The following is a 16,638-nucleotide window of genomic DNA, read 5'->3' on the forward strand; positions in this document are numbered from 1 at the left end:
GTGTAAGAAGTACACAGCATACCCTGATGATCAGCTTCAAGGGTTCTCAGTGTAGGATGCATACAGTATGTCATGCTGAAATATAGAGCACTTACAATAGAACCCACTAGAAACCAATTATTTTAGCCTGGTTCCTTAAATCTATGGCATTTTTCCCATGCTGACTGATATGCTGCTCAGTGTCTTTTGCTGTCTGTCATGATCCTGGGCCATGTTGGCCCAGCATTCTTAGTTTTCATATGTTTTGTGTGTTGTTCTTTATTTATGCCATGGTTTCTGTTAAGATGTTCCTTATTTGATTACCTCCTGTGTGCCCCTCTGTGTATCTGTGAGCCCTCGTTTCCCCTCCTTGAGTTTTATTCCATGTTTTCCCAGCCCGTTATGTCCGTGCTCTCCCCGTGCTGTCTCTCCTCCTCTCTGAACCTCCGTGTACTTCCTGTTTTACTTTGACAGTCTCCCGTCAGTGTTGCGTTCACTCCTGCCGTGTCTTGTTATGATTATCAGTGTCACCTGTGTTCCCCGTGTGCTCCCACTTCCCTCGTTAACCCTCTGTGTATTTATGTCTGCGTCTCCCTCAGTTCTGTGTCGCGTTCTCCCTCATTCATGGCCGTGTGTTTCTCTGTGTATTACGTTATAGTTTCCTCGTTTAGGTTGTATGGTTTCTCTCTCCAGCAATAAAGCTGTGTTTTGAGTTCATTCCTGCCTCCGTGAGCTTGCGTTTGGGTCCTCATCCTGCCTGCACACAGCCGCAACCATGACAGTCTGCTTTTAAATCAGATGTCACTCTGAACATAAACACAAGCCACAGCAGCCCAGCTGTCTTAGCTGAGTACAAGGATACATTTACTCTCTTTGTGTAAAATATTGTGATGATTTTACATTATATTAGGCAGGCAGCTGCCCAAATTAAACCGTGACTATTAGCAGTTTGGTTATTTTGAACGCCTCGGCTGGAAAAAATTCAAAATGGTTTGTAAGGTTGGCCACAGCTTTGTATGTAAAGGGGAGTTAGAAGATTGCTTCATATTTTAAGATTGATTAAGATTAATTAATATTTTTAATTGTTTTATTTTACATCTCACCTTTTACACTGCATTGAGTTGCTGCCATGTGATTGGCTGAGTGTACATCGTTCTTTGTTTCAAAATGGACTTAATGCTTGGTTGAACAGTTGTGATGTTTATCTCCTTTAGATTTATTTTTTATTTTCATGATGAAAAATGGTTTGTTGGTTCATACCTATGAAGTTACAGTGTTTCTGAAAAGCCTAAAAAGATGAATTGTTACCATAGTAAACTTCAAAACAGACTTTATTATATGATATAGTTATAAAATTGGATAAAAACTGACTTCAGCATAATATAAAATAATGTGTTGTCACTATGTATGCATTGGTCAACTTTCAGATCTATGAAGTTCAGCTCCCCCAGCTGTGTCTCCCTTCTGTGGCCCATTCCCTCATTACTACCCTGTGTATTTAAGCCCTGTGTTTTCCCACGCTTGGTGTCGCGTCGTACCCTCAGACCCTGCCTGTGTGTTCCTGCTTGGTTTCATGGTTTGGTTTCTGTTTTTGTTTCATGCCAGCAATAAAAGCTGTGGTTTTAGTTACATTTCGTCTCGGAGTCCTGCATTTGGATCCACATTTCCACCTGCCCGCACTCAGAGCCCTGACATCAGCATAATATAAAATAATGTGTTTTCCCGATACCTGATTTTTAGCACTATGTATGCATTGGTCAACTTTCAGATCTATGAAGTTCAGCTCAGTTATCTATGTTTTCATTTTTAGTTTCCATTTGCATTTAGATGCACGGCCGATTCTCTGATGTGTGATCTGTTTCTACCTGTGCTGATGCTAGCAGGACTAAAGCTGATCAAGCAGCAGTAAATATGTGAAGCAAGGCTGAAGGATACACTCATAAAATGAACAGAATCATAAGAATATAACAGCACGAGCACTGCAAATGCAACTAAACCATGTTGACATCAAATGGTATGTTATTTGAAATCTATATGAAATAATGACACATCTATGTTTTCCAATTTATTTTATTTATTAATTTTATTTTTTCCACAGTTGTGTAAATCAGTCTGTCTGTGGACTGCCAGCCAACACATCCACAACACCAACAACTCAGACAGCACAAAGCCTTTTAAGTTGGCGAGGCGTGATAGCAAATGCAGCGCAGGTACATCCATCTCACCTGCAGCAGCATCGCAGACCACGCCCCCCTCCACACCACTCTTTCCTCATAGTTGCTCGCCATCGTTGCGCTCAGAGGGTAGAAGGTCCCGATTGAAGTGCACAGGTAACTTCCCTTCACATTTCACGACAATGATCCTGTTAGTGAGAAGCCTGCCTTCATACTGGCAGCTGGGTTTCCTGGCTCCCTGATGCTTTAGCTTACATTTAATTATGCGAAACGTTGCGGTACTATACGTCATGCCGCTATTTTCATCGTACCTCCCATCACCTCTACAAATGGATTTGACCTTTGCTGGAATGCTGAGGATGAATGTGTTGGTTTCCTTACAACTGTTGTCAAGTTTGTAGATATTCCTATTTGATATTTCTGTGTTACACAGCTTTTCAGTCATCTTAGCATCTACATGCTGTCTTCTAAACTTTTCATAAGGTGTTTCTTCAGGTCGGTGCTCGCTTGGTTGAAAATTGTTCACTTTGGAAAATCCGGAAGCAAAGAGCAGCACGAGCATCGTGCAGACAAACAGTGTCTTCATCGTCTCCTGGAGAAGAAAACACATGGACGTTTTTCCACATTAAGAATTTGGCAGATACATCCTTTTGGATCCTGCAGCTCAGTAAGTCGTCTTTGTGAGCTGCAAACACACACGACAAGAGGACTGATAGACCTTTTTCTTTAAATGAAAGAAGTCGTTTTATTTATAGTTTTCTTTTTTATTTATTTCTAATCATATATATTACTTTGTTCTCTGTTTATTTTTTATTTTTCAACTGTTAGGACGATTTCTAAATATCCTGAACAAGCCTGATCTGGACGGCTCCTGGAAGCAGATTCAGGCGTGATGATGTCATTTTCAACTGGAAAAAGAAGCTTTGAAAAGCTGAAGTAGTTTAAATGTTTAGATATTTAACCTTGTTGTATTACTTTATATTTTATATTCATCGTATTAAGACATCAAGATATTTGTTTTTGCCTTAAAATTTTGTTTTAATTTATACTTTTTTCTTTTTTTTTTAATTTTGTCATTTTGCCTTTTTTACTTGATGTGATTTGGATAAATATATATTTATATCTACAGATATATTGAGAGAGTTTTTCTCTGGGTTTCACAAGCCCATTTTATAGATAAAAGTCCAGGTCATAATAGATCCGGTTCATTAAGAACAAAGTTTAAATCCGATTTAATATAAAAGCCTTTCTGCACTCAGTTATTCTTTCCTGTCACATGTTTCAGTGTGCTCTGTAGTAACAATGACACACTGCAAAATAAAAATAATAAGACACTCACCTTTTTTTTTCCTTTACTAATGATGATGATTAACCTGCAGTGGTTCAGGTATAAGTTGGTTGTCTGGAACAGCAGGTGATGAAGATGTGGTGAAGGGTCTGTGGTTAATGTATATAGTGGGTTCATTACATAACTGGATAGGCAACATCTGACAGTCAGTTTAAATAAGATCTTGTTGTATTTGAACACAAATCAGCAAAAACAGGTCTCTCACCGTGCAAATATACAGCTTACGTAAGTTTAGTGTGCTCACCGAATGCAGTGTTTAGTGTAGCAGCAGAATTATGACAGTTTATGGAGATGTTCAACGTGAGCCTGCTGCCCAGCTTTAAAAGGAAAATCATTTTAAATGATACATAATAAGTTCTTAGCAAAAGAGGAATGCAGACGGAGATGAGCAGAGATCTCTTCTGCAGTTCAGATGCTGCTGTGAGTTCTAGTTCACTTCTGTCACAGAGGAACAAAGTGTGTTTGGATCTGGACACTTTGATTTTTATACTTCTGATCAGCACCACCTCAAATAATCCTTTGCATCCACACCTACATCACTGGCCCACCACTTCTAGGAAACTTTAACACTTCCCTGCTTGTGACTCAGAAAGATAATGCAAATATGATGACCACTGACCACAAGAACCTGCATGTAGATGCAGCCTGTTTTTCCACATCTGGCTTTAGAAAAAAAATTAATGCACAAACAAATAGATTTAAAATAAAAAGATGTGTTGGTATATTTTGACCTTTCAAATAAACTATTAACACTTCTTTTTTCCCCTTTTTAAGTATAATTTTTGGCAAATAAAGTGAATGTTTTGACCATTTGCAGTTAAAATGTTGAACAATCTTTTTATTTTTGTTTTACTACCAGTTGGTTGTAATAATTTCATATGAGGATTTAAATGGATGTATAACAAAACAAAGGATAAAAGTATATATAAAAGTATATTTAATGAAGCTGATCGAACAACAGTGCAATATGGCATGATGACAGTGTTTGCAATTTTGGCAGGAGAACAAAAGATAAATATTATAAAATACAAGACATGAAAATCTCAGAGGTCAGGGGTCGGGGGCCCAGGAAGTCTGACCCGCAGATTCCAGGTCTGACTTCGAGTACATAAAATATCATCTTTCTTGTGGGGAAGGAGCCTGAGTTAGAGCAGGAAGTTACACCATATTGATATTGTTGGGGTAGCCTCAATGCCAGTGTTGGACTCTCCAGTTTCCTTGAAGGAGGTTTGACTTTGTGCCATCGTTGGCTGGACTCTGTGCTCATTGATATCCCCGTATCAGTGAGTTAAGACACCATGCATTTATTTTCTGTGTGGCACACAACAAGAAAACAAGCCAAGAGAGAACACATCAGCCTCCAATGACAGTTTATTAAAAGGTTTATTGGAGGTTATTTGTTGTGTTATTGAACCTGTGTGCTAATGAAAGAGTGTCCTTAATAAACGTACTCCATAAGGAAGTGTGTTCACAAGTGCACAGAACACATTAGGGCACAGGTCAATGATCGGTTTTACAATTGTATTGTCAGATCGATGGACACTTTCGGATACTTGGATATTCAGGTGATTAGAGGAGCAGAGATGATCAGCTGATCAGGATTTGGTGGTGTGTTGGATCAGGTGGTGGAGAGATACAGGACAGGCCTGACATACACAAACGTATAGTGAAGGTGCAGAGGCTCAGATCTGTGACATCGTCCCAGCTCAGTGTCCATATTTAGATGTAACAGTGCTATAGACTTTACCTGACAACTTGTATGAGTAATGTTTTCATCTCAGGCATGTCAATTTCATTTGTGAATATATTTTTAATACTTGTACAACAGATTTTTTTGAGTGTTAAATAGAAATTATATGCTGAAACTGAAGTGATGGGTCGCACTCTTTAGTTCACCCCTGCTCTCGAAACAATGTAGGTGGTCCAGTTAACATATTTACATTTTTTCATTTGCTGTTTCACTTGCAAAATATTTCCAGTGTGACATTTGATCAGGTCTTGTAAACCTTGTCGTTAACCAAGCAGTCACTCCCAGGCTGCTGTGCTGATCACCGGATCTTAACTTAATTGTCACAGTGCACTCAGAACAAAACAGCCATGCAGAGATATGAGTCACAGTGATATTAAAACTGATGAAGACCGTCGTCGTTAGAACCAGCAAACTGAATGAACTAAAAAAGATCATCTAAATTCAACTGGTCTAAAATATCAGGATCTCAGTGTTAAGTCCATATTTTTGAAGTAGAAGCTTTTACTGGTTTTACTTAAGAAAAAGAAATAATAAGGAATTGTTTTGGAATTTGTCCAGGTTAACAGATGAAATCATGTTCAGTGCTTTGTCCTGTCAGTAAACACAGATTCTTTATTTGCACTGAATGGGACAGCATATAATTTCACTGCTTTTGGCGTAATGACAATAAAAGATAGTTTCAAAGTCTGACCTGCAAAGCCCGTCCACCCTGTGTCCTCCTCAGTCATGCTGGTTGCATGATTGCTGTAGAAGTGCTAAACTACTGTGACCTGATTAATTGAACTGAGCTCACACTGCAATAACTAATCAGTGAGGTGGTAGTTTAAGTACTTCATTACCAAAATGTATAAATGAAGTACATCAGAAGATGTTGGGGAAGAAGCACTTCACCGGGTGGGCCTGGACCCCCGAGGCCTGTCCCTGTGCCGACCTCGTCTGAGTCTAATAGATTTATAAGATAGAGCTCATCAGAAGACTAAGATATGAATATAAACATGATATTTGTCAGTTTAATTTAATGTTAAGTTGAACTGGAGTTAACCAGAATCCTTTACTCTTCCAACTCCTCTACTTTGTCTAACAGTTAGCTTAGCTTAGCCTAGCCAAGTTTTCTTTGCAAAATTGCTAATTGCATGGTTTCAAATTGCAGTTTTGATTTTAAGTGGACTAATTGTTCAGACCTGCTCTGGGGCCTGTCTGAAGTATTAAATTGACATATATTTGTCTCAACACCTACGCAGGAGAACTTTTTTGTAAGTGTGAAATGGAAAATAGAAGAAGAAGTAGAGATGTGGGTGTTCCTATTTACATGTTTTTATTTTCTGTTTCTTTAGCCAAACATGTTATTTGATCAGAGCACCTGCCTGTACACCTGCTGTTAACCAAGCAGTTATTTTCAAGCTGCTACACTGATCACAAAGTCAGGACATATGAATGACAGGAAGTGTCCAGTGTCACGTAGCGATATTAATGACAACAATGATGGGTCAAAGCAACATATGAACATTTATTACGATATCCTGATAAATGTAATGCAGCGGGATAACTTCTACAGTTATTATGTTAGTGATGATGCCTCTTTGCTTTTCATTTATTCACAGCTTTGTGGTGTACGATGGAGTGTCAGGGCCACATTAAGATGATAACCTGCCACGGCTGCAGTACCCTCTACAACACGGCTTGTGTCGATGATTTAGTGAAGCAAACTGATCAGCTGTCTCATTGTGTCTTTTGTGTGTTTGGTTTTGTGTTTTCAATGAACTGAAAGCCCTCTTTAATGCACGAGGGTGTGACCATCCACATTCTCTCATCTGTCCAGTGTCAGCCATTCATTTTGTGCAAATGGTCAAGTCTTCCAAGTGTGTGTGCTTTTCCTTCTGAGTGCTTTTCCTTCAGCCTCTGTGTTACTCGCGTCCAGCAGATGGCAGTGTTTCACTGTCTGACGGCTGTCTGAAGCTTCAGCTGGATTATTCGTTTGCTATGTTTGCCATGTTACAGTCAGTGGGGAGGAAAAACTCCTTTTTAACAGGAATATCTAGACATGAGTGATTACTGCAGTGGGGCACTATCTGTGCTATCTATAAGAAATGTTAGCAACAATAAAACTCTGAGGATCAGGGCTCCATTTCACTCCAGTGTTCAGTGGCATTTTAAAAGAGTGAATACCGACGCTGAATGTCTTTGTAAAGCAAAAGCACTTTGTTAGCCTTTACAGAGCAAAGCTATGGATCAATGTGCAGTGAAGAAAAATCGAGGTGGCCAGTCTGTCCTTTCCTAACCAATCACAGAGCTCCTTACATTGCACCATGTGGCTAATTTGCGTTTTACAGATATTGCTGGGCTGCTGTCAATCATTTTGTCTTTATATTACAACAGAGCATTGACCTTTAACCTGTTTAATTCATACTGAGTATTTTTTTAAAAATGTATTGTCATAATAAATTGTGCCTCACTGAAACACCATTTTGCATTAGCCTCTATCACCTGACTTGTCACTGATGATATCACTGCATGAGCAGGCGAGCGGTAGCAGCGGGGGGGGGTGTAGGTGAAGCTCGTGAAGAACAAAATTCTGTACGAGCGGACGCAGTGAGTCCAATAACCAGGGGTAACTGGAAATAAGGTGTTGTAGGCTGGCTTCCACAGTGTAAAGAGACACTTCTCCCTCATGCTCTAACAGCTGGTAAATCAATTTAGAAGCAGAGTCGATAACGGCCTCCTGAAGCTCCCTAGGTGGGGTGACTGCCGCTGGATCCTTATCTGGCTGGTCCGTACTGTCACGGCGGGTGAGGAGAGCCGTGTGAAAATAATAAATGAGGATCCAATCGCAGGCAGTAGTGGAGAAGTGAAGGTGGTTTATTGAACACAAAAATAAATATGGACAAACAGCAAATGGAGCACGAACTAAACTAGACTGGAAACAACTAAACTACAGAGCACAAACCTGGACAAGAACAAGCAGAGGAGATGGACAGCAGGGAGAACACACGGGTGAGACATGGTGGATACACAGACGGACCAGCAACTACAATGACAGAGGACACGACTTAAATACACAGAGAAACACAGGGGAATTACACACAGGTGGTGGACACAGCTGGGAATAATCAACAAGACGAGACAGAGGTCAAACTGAACACACTCAGATGAGACGCAGACCTTCACAATAAAACAGGAACAAGAAACCATCACACTAAGACGCAGACTCGACATAGAGAGAGAGACAGAAAATGACACATGGAACTAAACTAAACCTGCAAAAACATGACAACTCAAAATACTGGGTCAAACTGACCCAGAACCGTGACAGACTTTCTATAATGTTTTGCTTGAGCATGTCCTGCTTTTCTGTAATGTTATTTCTACAGCCTCTTATTTCTAACCTCTTGTGTACCTCTTTTCAACCACTGGGAGGCGCTACAGCTTCATTCCTTTCACACTAAGGCAGCGGTAGGGAACTCCAGGCCTCGAGGGCCGGTGTCCCTGCAGGTTTTAGACGTGCCCTACCCCTGCACTAAGGCCTTTGAAATCTTCATTAACACTGAGCTTGAAATTTCTATCAGTCGAATGCAAAGGAGTCCTGTGGTTGTAGGACAGAGGTAGGGAACGTTAATCTGCCATCATTTAGATTATATGACAACAACCTTCAAATCTGAAGTCTCAGAAATCTGCTTCATGTACAAGTTCCTCCAATAATCAGGGCTAATATCACCAAATTGTACATAAACAGACTTTTACATGTTAAATATTTCTCAAATATGGGGAAAAAAAACAATATAAAATACTATATTATTAACAAAATATCTTAAGATACAGCTACAAATTGCTTGAAACATTTGCAATGAAATATATAAAACAGCTTTATTGTCAGTGAGGACAAAGTTATAGTGATGCTGTGCTGGAGTGTTCAAAAGAAGACAGAGACATGAAGTATAAATATTGTATAATATTAAATATAAGAAAGAACAAAGTTATAAAAACATTAATAATTGAAATCTGCAACAATATTCACATAAAGTGTAAAATACAGAGTTAACTGTTTAATAGGTGAAGTTTAGGTCTTGCAGTCAAACAATGATCCCAAACACAGCAGCAAATCTACAGCAGAATAGCTGAAAAGCAAAGTCCAGACCTCAACCTGGGACATTCAGAGAGCTGTGCTTAAATAAATGCCCACAAAGCTCAAAGAACTGAAGCAACGTTGTAATGAAGAGTGGGCCAACATTCCTCCACAACAATATGAGAGACTGATAAAGTCAAGCAGAAAACAATTAGCTCACATTTGTGCTGCTAGAAGTGTTTCTAGTTATTCACAGGACTGTAGTTTGAATTTAAAGAAATGTGAAAGTGCACTGAAATTAACATAAAGTTATTGCAATTTTTAAAAAAAATCAAGAAATCTAAGAGGAAGAAACAATGTAAACCACACAATTGTTTTCCTTATATTCTCCACACGGCAATGCACATAACAGACATAAAATATTTGCATTTATCAATAGAAAATATACAATTTTTCCATAGTCATAGCCAGGCCCGATTACTGCCAAACCTGTGCTGAATCAATCACTTAAACAGGACCTGTCTGACAAAGTAGAGTAGACCAAAAGATCCTCAAAAACTACACATCATGGCGCAATCCAAGGAAATTCAGAAGCAAATAAGAAACAAAGTAATTGAGATCTCTCAGTCTGGAGATGCAACGTCAAGATGAACAGAATCCAGTTTCTGGGATCCTGAAGGAGAATGTCTGGCCATCTGTTCACGACCACAAGCTGAAGTGCACTTGATCCAAAGCACACCAACAAGTCCACCTCTAAGCAGCTTAAGTAAAACAAAAGAAAGACTTTGGAATGGCTTAGCCAAAGTTCATACGTGAATCTGATTGAGGTGCTGTGACCTTGGAAAGGTGGTTCATACTCAAAAACCCTCCAGTGTGGCTGAATTACAACAATTTTGCAAAGATGAGTGGGCAGAAATTCTTCCAGCACCTCGTAAAGGACTCATTGCCAGTTATCCCAAACGCTTTATTGCAGATGTTTCTACTCAGGGTGGCCCAACCAGTTATTAGGTTTAGGGGGCAATCACTTTTTCCACACAGGGCCATAATAATGGCCGCCTTAATAATAAATGCCTTGATTTAGGAACTACTTTTAATGTTTACTTGTGCTATTTTGCAAAAAATAAAATCTCTGCAAAAACATCAAAACTGCTGACCATCTGACCTCAATATGAAATTATTAATCTTTTGACCAAAAACATTTAGATTTGTAAAAATAAAGAAACCATAGAGGAACAAACAATGTTGTTTGCTACGTTCTAACATGGCAATCTAAATAACAGTAATGCAAACATATATATTTATCAATAAAAACAGATCGCCTTTTCACTGTTACAAAAGTCAAGTATATCAGTGTTTGTTCAGCTTTCATAAATGTAAGTTTATAAGTACATAGTACATTTTTTGGTCCAACTTCTTTTAATACATGCAACACATTTCAGAACATTTGGGACAGAGACAACAAAAGACTGGAAATACTTCGTAAAAATCTGGTGAAACACTTTAAAGCCAGTGGGATTAAATGGGAAACATAAAATGTAATACTAGACAAAGACCGATTGAATCATGAAGCAAAGAATTAATAACTAAATCACAAGTAGAAAATGTTATGCAGATATTATTGGATAGATTTTGGTGTAGAAAAAAATGACAAGAAATGAAAAATGAAAGTTATCTGGTCTTTTTCTTTAAAGAGTAGCCTACTGCAGAGCAGCAACACTGACAAAGACCATCATCACCAATACTGCAGCTAATACAATGATCCAGGAGGAAACTTGAAAAAGCAGGAAAAATGTGACACTGATCAAAATGAATACATCAATTATTGATCAAAGAGAAAATGCATACTAGCACAATGCATTGTTATTGCATCTCAGTTTCTCACCATCACTGATAATCTGACGTCTGCTGGACCTCAGGAATCGTCTCCATCACCTCTCTGTGAGGAGCAGAGAGCACTCGTGCTGCACATCCCACCTGTGTGCTGTGTTTACGTGAACCTGAGAGCACAGCTGTAGTGGTGACAGTGAATGTAGCGTTGGTGTTGGACACACTGACAGTGTTGTACTGTGAGAAGCTGAGGTGTTGTTGTGAGAGTGTTACAGTGGGAGCAGGTCGACCAGTGGCTGAACAGGAAACAACCCACTCTTCAGCAGAGTTTGACTCTCTGACATCAACAACAGGTTCATGCAGCTCTGTGAAGGATCAGGAGATATAAAATAAGGAGTATATTGTTAAAGATACATTGACTTCTAACACATGTAACGCATGAAGGTAAAATTTCTTACCATAAGGATGTGTTACACGATTTATAAACCCCAGTTTGTTAATTATTTGTTCATTATTCATAACTACATACTTAATTTTTTAAAAATTAAGTGTTTTTGGTCAAATGGAATTTCTTTTTGGGTAATTTTAGCCCCTTTTAGCCCTCTGCCAAAATGTTTTAACCTTTCTGTCTCTAACAGTAAAACATCGTTCCTTTATCTTCTGTGTCTGGTGTGTTGGTCAGGATTAGCTAGCTTGGCAAAAAGTTCACATTAAACAAAGTGTGTTACTGTGAGGTGTGTGTTCGTACTATGAGTCACAGCTCGAGTTTTCTTGCGGGTGAAGGTTTTTCACCTCGCTGTCATTCTTGCATAAAAGTGTTTGACCCCTTCAGGAAAAAAAAACGAAATTTGGGATTATTTTTTGTTTTGTTCATTGTGTGTATTTGTTTCTACTTTTTACTTTTTCTTTTACTGTGTACAGCACTTTGGTCAACCTGTGTTGTTTTTAGACATGGTTATTGATTGATTGATTGATTGATTGATTGATTGATTGATATGTCTTTGATTAAAATACAGCCTACTCCACATCCTCCAAGTTACAGAGAAGAGGAACCATCTGGGGTGAACTTGTGCACTTGGTATTGGCTGTCATGGTCCCTGTGCCTCTCCGGCTCGCTCATGTTGGCCACAGGTTTGTTTTGTTTTCTCTCCTGCTTCCCTGGGTGGAGCTCATTGTGGGCTCTCACCCTTGGCCCACGTATCTGCGGTGATTTCTACACCTGTTGCTGATCAGGCGGCGTCCCCCTTGCCTATTTAACGCTGCGGCACGGAGTATTCGGCACTGGAACGTTGAACCTCCCATGTTCGTGCTCTCAGCTCTCCTAAGACAAACTCTCTCAGTGTTGTGTGGCGTATTGATCTAATTGGACTCTTTGTGTTTAGATCTCCCCGGAACTGGTGGCGGACCCTGACCTGTGATCCCTGTGTGTGTCAACATAAGTGGAAATTGGAGCGAGAGTGGCTGTGGAGAAGCGAGTGTGCGTAAGAAGAGGAGTGGCGGAGTTTGGGCCGAGTGGGGAGCGAGTGTGGATTCCTTCCCCTGGAGCCCTGAAGCCCTGCCCCATGCACTGTATATACACATCACTGTGGTTTCCCTTCTGTGTTAATAAATTGTCAACCCTTTGCTTGCCAGAACGCTGCCTGCGTCTGAATCCATCTGTTAGCCCTGACATTGGATACCTGGAAATCAGTGAAGGGACCATTAATGCTTCAACTTGTACACAGGTTTGAGAGCAACCACCCAAAAGCTTCTGCTAATAAACACTAGTCTGTGTTTGTGATGCAAATGTTTCTGGCTGTGTTCACAAACATTTAGTAAGGTGAGTGAGGAATATTAATACTTATTATTAGATCATTAGCAGACTGTAGAACTTGACTGCACGCCAAGGTGGCAGTTCAGCCATTTGATTCATGTTGCAGCAGCTCATGAGTGAATGAACATCGTGCAATAAAAGTGCTTCTAGAAGTACATTTTTGCAAAAACGCACATTGTGGAGGAATGTAGGGAAGACACGAGGGAGCCCAATATTTTACTCAAACGTTAATCGCTGCATCACACAACTGAACATTCAAAGCGCCAAAACCTAACCCTCTCACTTCCTGTTACACTGGGTACGAGTGGAGCTACCTGGTGGTATGTACTTACATTTATTTAAATTTACTTGAGTAGGGTAGAGTCATGCTAATGACCTAATAATTTTATTCAGGTGTGTTGCAGCAGAGATACATTTCAAAGCTTCAGGACGCTGGCTCTCAAGGCCTGGAGTTTGACACCCCTGCTTTACACAAAGATGGGTTAAATCACAGTGCAAAGAATGAATGAATAAATGAAATATAAAAAATAAATAATTATTAAATAGTCTTACACATCAATGTCATTGGTTGACTTTTGAAGTATTTGAATCCTTATTGGGTTCCCTGAGTGACAGAAGGATTAAAACACTTTAAAATCAGTACTGAAAATATGTGCAGACATTACTGGATAGATTTAGGGTTAGAATCAATAAATCACTATCATGTTAATAAGATAAGACACATTACAAAACGACATACTAGAAAGTGAAAAGGTAACTTTTCTTCAAGCAGCATAGTGGAGCAACAGAAAAAGACAAACCCCAACACCAGCACTGCTGCAGCTATTACAGTGATTGAGGGAAAATCTGTGAAAAAAACAGAAAAACGTGACGCTGACCAACAATAATACATCACTCATGAAGTACTGAAGTCATTGTCATTAGATCCCAGTCAAATTTACCCAAGTATCATCCGTCTCTAGTCTAGTCTGTGGTATACAGAAAGAGTTTCTCACCACCAACAGATGTTTTTTGGACCTCAGGAATCGTCTCCATCACCTCTCTGTGAGGAGCAGAGAGCACTCGTGCTGCACATCCCACCTGTGTGCTGTGTTTACGTGAACCTGAGAGCACAGCTGTAGTGGTGACAGTGAATGTAGCGTTGGTGTTGGACACACTGACAGTGTTGTACTGTGAGAAGCTGAGGTCTTGTTGTGAGAGTGTTACAGTGGGAGCAGGTCGACCAGTGGCTGAACAGGAAACAACCCACTCTTCAGCAGAGTTTGACTCTCTGACATCAACAACAGGTTCATGCAGCTCTGTGAAGGATCAGGAGATATTGCAAGGAATATGTTGTTGAAAGGAAATCAGTTTCTAGCACATTTAAACACATTAATGCAAAAGTTCTTACCATAGACTTGGAAGCAGGTTCTACCAGTGAAGGAGCCTTCAGGATAAGTGTTAAACAGACAGTGATAGCATCCTTCATCCTGCTCCGTCACATTCCTGATGACTATGGAGCAGTTCTGTAGTCCAGTGTATTTAAACTTGACTTTATCGTTAAAGCCATCATTCACTCTCTGACCATAGTACTTGCTGTAGGTGGCAACATTTGTCTCCACATCACGTGAGATTTTCTGCCATGTGACCTGAAGGACGTCTTTAGTGTCCAAGAGCTGACAGCTGGATTCAGCATCTTCTCCCACTGCTGCCAGCACAGTCTGCTGTGTTTGGACCACTGCTGTTAGAGCTGCATGGAGAATAACATGAGTTAGAGATGTGGAACTGAGAGGTATTGATGGGAAGGATTAAACAATCATTCGGGTCATGGAGTAGTCTGTGTTTTAGGCTCAAACAAATTGACATATGGGTACCACTTAAATGTGATGTAGACTATAAATATAAACCTGACACTCATTGTTTCATACTGTATGTTTCAGGGACATTTTCTTTCATCTATAAAAAAAAAAGTAAGACAATTCAGTTAGCTACCAACTAAACAAAGAAAGTCAGATAGATGTACAGATCGAGTCTATATTGGTTCTGTTGGTCCATGACCAATTCTGGAGGTCTGTACTGCATTTGAACTTTTCCAACAATTTGGAGGTCCAACCATGATTTAAGCTGGACATCAATATGGCGTTCAACATTAGAACCTTGGACTTGATGTATATTTGTTGGACATCATGTAGATATCTATGACAAGTGCAGGGAATTTAAAGGTTTAATTGAGGTCATATTTTTTATTTACAAAATATCAATATTGGGGTTACAAAACAATCCCTTCAGTGGACCAAAAATGAATTATAAAACCCATCACTTCAACATAACCAATACCAGGACTGGTATTGACTGGTAACTCGTGCTACTGTAGAAATTCCCATTGATTTTCTACATTTTCCCAGAGGCCTCCCCTTCTGTGGATTACTAGTATGTTATTTATTAATTTGTGCCTCAGTTATTTCAGATCAGTTATTTCACTGGGGAAGCCCTATATTGCCCACTTCCTAATTTCAGCACAGTTTGATCTTTCTCTTTAGCATGTATGTAACTTTGGTTTGTTGAGATTTTGGCATTACTTCTGTCATAAACATTCTCTCTCAGACATAACTGACTAAGATTTCTGTGGTTACCCAGAACATTTTAATAGACTTTTTGTAATCAATCAGGTCTTCAACCCCTTCTTTTTAAAATAGTGTATAAACCGTATGTATGTGTGAAAGACTGTTAATGTTTTGATAAATTGTTTATTTTAGAACAATTGGTGAGTGTGTTTAGCCACTTCACACTACTACACTTTGCTCTAAACTACATTCCTTCTCTGAACAGTATATATGTGAATGGACTGACGGATCTTTTCATTTCAAATGTTAAATAATTGTCAGTAAACTACTTATGACCTGAACTCCGTCTCTGTCTAATGGAAATGAGTGCCTTCTTGTTTTTAACTACATTGGGGTTGTGAAACGTCTTTTACATTGTAGGCCACATACAACCCAATTTTTGTTAATTTACCAACCATACATACATAACACACAAACATGTGGTTTATCTATTGCTTTCATCGTAATATGAATAGGCATGGGGCAACCTTTAACAAAACAGTCTAAAGCTGTTTTCACACAGCTCTCAAAACAGTCTCATTAATCTGAATGATGAACAACTCATGACACAGAAAGTTGATTTTGTTCTTTTTTATTAGGCTGAGTGTTCAGTGGGAGAAACGTTTTGTCACTCATTCAAACAAAATCTAAACTCTTCAGTAATTGTATCTCCCTCTAATTCTGTCTAAAGACAATCTCTTTGTCACTTCAGAGAAAAGTTCTCACATTTTAGGATCAATTTTTAATTATTACGAGTGAAGGTTCTTGTTTTCTTTTTTTTTTCTCTTGTCACAATAAATAACTTTAAAAAACAAAAACAACAATACGGAATAAAACTTACCTTTTGAAAAGGCCATAAAAAGAAAAAACAAACACAGAATCCCACAGTCTGACATGGTGCACGTCTCTGTGTCCCCACTGGCTATTGTACCACGTAATGAAACAACGTCGTACAATAGCCAAATTATTGAAAACTCAAATGTCCCCGAAGGAAGGAAGAATCTCCCTTCCTTGTGGGACATTCCAAGGCATGTTAGAATGATCAACTGTACCAAGTAAAGTACAAAAACTTCCCAGTGCAGAGTTTCATCAGTGTTTTAATCAG

At 39.2% G+C, this 16,638-nt stretch overlaps 1 protein-coding gene across 1 annotated transcript; it reads right to left on the reverse strand.

The window, feature by feature from the left end:
• Positions 1-11,019: 11,019 nt before the first annotated feature.
• Positions 11,020-16,429, reverse strand: LOC146676603 (OX-2 membrane glycoprotein-like). Its single transcript, XM_085402181.1, has 3 exons — positions 16,375-16,429; positions 14,342-14,680; positions 11,020-11,503 (listed from the first exon to the last, which is right to left on the reverse strand). Exons 1-3 carry the CDS (start codon positions 16,427-16,429, stop codon positions 11,196-11,198), a joined length of 702 nt encoding a protein of 233 aa, XP_085258307.1. The 3' UTR covers positions 11,020-11,195.
• Positions 16,430-16,638: the final 209 nt, after the last annotated feature.

Source organism: Rhamphochromis longiceps, linkage group LG3 (assembly GCF_057381845.1).
Source record: "Rhamphochromis longiceps isolate RC_006_pf linkage group LG3, R_longiceps_female_GT1.1, whole genome shotgun sequence".
Taxonomy (NCBI): domain Eukaryota; kingdom Metazoa; phylum Chordata; class Actinopteri; order Cichliformes; family Cichlidae; genus Rhamphochromis; species Rhamphochromis longiceps.